This window comes from Pseudomyrmex gracilis, unplaced genomic scaffold (genome assembly GCF_002006095.1).
Source record: "Pseudomyrmex gracilis isolate BER0280 unplaced genomic scaffold, ASM200609v1 scaffold_36, whole genome shotgun sequence".
NCBI lineage: Eukaryota > Metazoa > Arthropoda > Insecta > Hymenoptera > Formicidae > Pseudomyrmex > Pseudomyrmex gracilis.
In genome coordinates, this window is record NW_018020620.1 from 107759 (window position 1) to 108859 (window position 1101).

General features: G+C 28.1%; 1 protein-coding gene across 2 annotated transcripts in view; it reads right to left on the reverse strand.

The window, feature by feature from the left end:
• Window positions 1-708: 708 nt before the first annotated feature.
• The window catches only part of LOC109852813 (segment polarity protein dishevelled homolog DVL-3), a 9382-nt gene continuing 8989 nt past the window's right edge, over window positions 709-1101 (reverse strand). For both annotated transcript variants that reach the window (XM_020424319.1, XM_020424318.1), the window contains one exon: window positions 709-789. In XM_020424319.1, coding sequence (XP_020279908.1) covers window positions 749-789 — 41 coding nt within the window. In that variant the 3' untranslated portion in view covers window positions 709-748. The remainder of the gene's footprint in view (window positions 790-1101) is intronic.

The following is a 1101-nucleotide window of genomic DNA, read 5'->3' on the forward strand; positions in this document are numbered from 1 at the left end:
TTTTTTTTTTTTAATTCTTTTACTTTCTATGATATTTTATCAAAATTGGCCTATTAAATATATATATATATATGTATATATATATAAATATGTTTCGCATCCCGGTAAAGAATTTTTGATATACAATTATATATAAATTATATATGTACTTGTACACAAATTAAAATTATTGTATCTAATTATGCAAATTTATATGCCGAATATGTCCGTACAATTTTATGCACACGGAGAATTTCTTTTTTTTAAGAGAATGGCTTCAGAGATATATATTCCATATCAAATTACAAAATAATTCTATTAGTATCATATTAGATACAAAACAATTTATATAAAGCTATATTTTTCGGTTATCACCTCGTTCGTCGGCCACAATGTGATTTTTGTAGCGATCTTTGAGTAACGAAAAATATAGTTTTATATAATTTTTTTTTTTATTTAACATGATACTAATAGAGTTTTATTTTTGAAGCCATTCTCTTAAACAAAAAAAAATTCTCCGTGTGCATAAAATTGCATGGACATATTCGGCATATAAATTTGCATAATTAGAGATATAATAATTTTAATTTGTGTATATATGATTATATATCAGAAATTTTTTACCGGGATGTGCGCGTCTACACTCCCATCCAACTAGTAAAAGTCAATGGAAATACACCTCGACCATTCGTTACCGTCGTTTTGACTCGCGTTATCATTTTTTTTTTGTTTTTTTGTTTTTGTTTTACGTATACGTTAACAAAGATCCTCACTTATGTAGAAACTGGTACTCCAAAATGTCTTCCTCATCTGTAAAGAACAGAAACAAGACCACTTCATGTTTCAATGCCGAATTCAGTCAAGCGTATCAGAGCACGATCGAGCGAAACACATCCAAAAAAAAAGTTTCACGATTTACAATGTATGCGCGCGCGTGTGCGTGCGTGTATTGCATTGTGTTATGTAATGTGTGTACACACATACATATATATGTTGCAAGCTAGAATTATGTACAAGAGGTGCAACAAAAAAGCATTCCAAAATTGAAAACTTGTTGTATACAATTATCTGCCACTTATATATATATATATGTTGAATATATATTATATGTATAATATATAA